We start from the raw sequence: 1948 nt of genomic DNA, 5'->3' as shown, positions 1-1948 counted from the left end.
TCCTGCTGCTTGCTCCTCATGAAAGCTCAGAAAATAAGTCACCTCCCTGCCTCAGTTTCCTAGGAGAGTGAAAGCAGAGCCGTGAAGAATCCCCGCCTTTCTAGACTTTGTGTATCGAGCGCTTGCAGTTTTTGACATGTTGCTGTGGAATGTTTGACCAGAGGAACTGCAGTATGTTTGCTATTCGTCTTCCCTGCCCTTCTTATTAGGTCAATAATACAGTTGATGGGATGATGTCACACTCCGGGGAATGACTGATTGATGAAGAACTTTGGGGGGGGGTTGGGAGAAGGGATTCCTTGGAAGCTAGTCCGTGCCCTCGGTGTCTTACAAATACTTTATGAATAAACAAAGGAACGTTTTGTGCTTAATTTTGGTGAGTGAGGTGGGAATCCACAGATGAGGTGGGGCTTATATTAATTTCAAACGGAATAATGATTTTATAGTATTTTTGCACCAGCTAGACAGACTATCTCCCTCTGTGACAGGTCAGGTCTTGTTATGTTGCTTTTGGCACTGAAGGGCATGTCTTCAAACGCGTTCTTGAAATGTCAGCACAGAAAACATCATGGGAAGCGATTTCTGTGACTGGCAGCAGGGTTGGATGTTCAGTTGTACTGACATTTTGTCATTATTCTCCTACGTTTCAGCTTATAACCTGGAAGCAGATGAAGATTTTACAGAAAGCTATAGGGGATCACGAAACCACGATTGGAAACGCTAAAGATTTACGTGACACACTTTTGAAGGTCTGGTAGATTGCACTTGTCAACAGAACACACCCCTATGCCATGCCACGTGTCTATAAAAGGAGAAGACAGATTGGCCCTTTCTCAGCTTGTGGGAGAAGTAATTAGTTTTGCAGAGCATGATCACACTCTCTTGGGAAAATTTTCCCCACACCTAGGAGCGATGCTAAGGTTTGTTTGACCTGGGAAGCCCATGACAGTGTCGGGGGCAGCTTTCTAGCACAGGAGCTGGTGATGAGAGCTCTGCTTAGAGAGGATCACAGTGCATCGCAGTGATGAGTTACGGACCTCCAGTGACATTGCAATGGAGATTGGCACGTCAGGGGATCCTTCTGGTTTTCTCTGTTTGGATTGGACAGATAAGTGAAATATACAATGGGCAAGGGTATCTTTTATTTTCTTTCATACATTTATAGTCTTCCGACATTAGCATTGTTCTCCAGTGTTGGTGGTCATGCGTTTCAGCATCTCCCAAAGAGATGTGGGAAATGAAAAAACTGGTAGAGGGTTAATCCTCTTTGAACTGCGAGCTGACAGTTCTACCCTTGCTGAAGCTCCAGGTCCTAAGTGACCTCTGTATATCCAGGGATTGAAGCAGCCCTTCAATGGGAATTCTTTTTGATGCTCTCATTAAAATGCTCTGTGAAAGATCTCTCCTCAGACCCAACTCAGATGCCCTATCTAAAGTGCTCCATGTGTCATAGTAAGTTGAATGTTTTCAGGATGCTGGTGAGAAGCTAGGTCTGTCATCTCTGAGCAAGTGTGAGTACCCCTGTTGGTACCCTAGTGAATATTCCTAGCAGCCCCCTGTACTCCAGGAATGTGCCTATAAGCCCAGAGTGGTGAGGGTAGAGACAAAAGGATCCCTGGGGCTTGTGGGACCACTAGAACAGTCAAACTATAAAGCCTCATGTTTCGTGAGAGACCCTGCCTCAAAACTTGATGTGGTGAGGGGTTCTGGAAGGCACAGGTATTCCCGAGTATGTACACGTATGCTTGTAGACATGTACACGTGAAGGAAATCACTTTGAATTTTTTATGACCTCTGGTCGCCATACTCGAACACACATGCATGAACGCTCTCCTGCACCCACATGTACGCAGAAATATAAGTTAGTATTCAAGACCTTGAGAGCCACCTACATACATCTAGGCCTTTAGGAAGAGCTTAAGAAAGGGAACATGCAGCTCTAATGCAG

At 45.2% G+C, this 1948-nt stretch overlaps 1 protein-coding gene across 1 annotated transcript in view; it reads left to right on the top strand.

The window, feature by feature from the left end:
- The window catches only part of LOC102001370 (X-linked lymphocyte-regulated protein 5C-like), an 18519-nt gene that overhangs the window by 3946 nt on the left and 12625 nt on the right, over positions 1-1948 (top strand). Inside the window, exon 5 of the mRNA XM_026784904.1 lies at positions 651-749. Coding sequence (XP_026640705.1) covers positions 651-749 — 99 coding nt within the window. The remainder of the gene's footprint in view (positions 1-650; positions 750-1948) is intronic.

The sequence above is a fragment of the Microtus ochrogaster genome, chromosome X (genome assembly GCF_000317375.1).
Source record: "Microtus ochrogaster isolate Prairie Vole_2 chromosome X, MicOch1.0, whole genome shotgun sequence".
In the NCBI taxonomy this organism is placed as follows: Eukaryota; Metazoa; Chordata; class Mammalia; order Rodentia; family Cricetidae; genus Microtus; species Microtus ochrogaster.
This window is presented reverse-complemented; position numbering and strand designations above follow the sequence as displayed.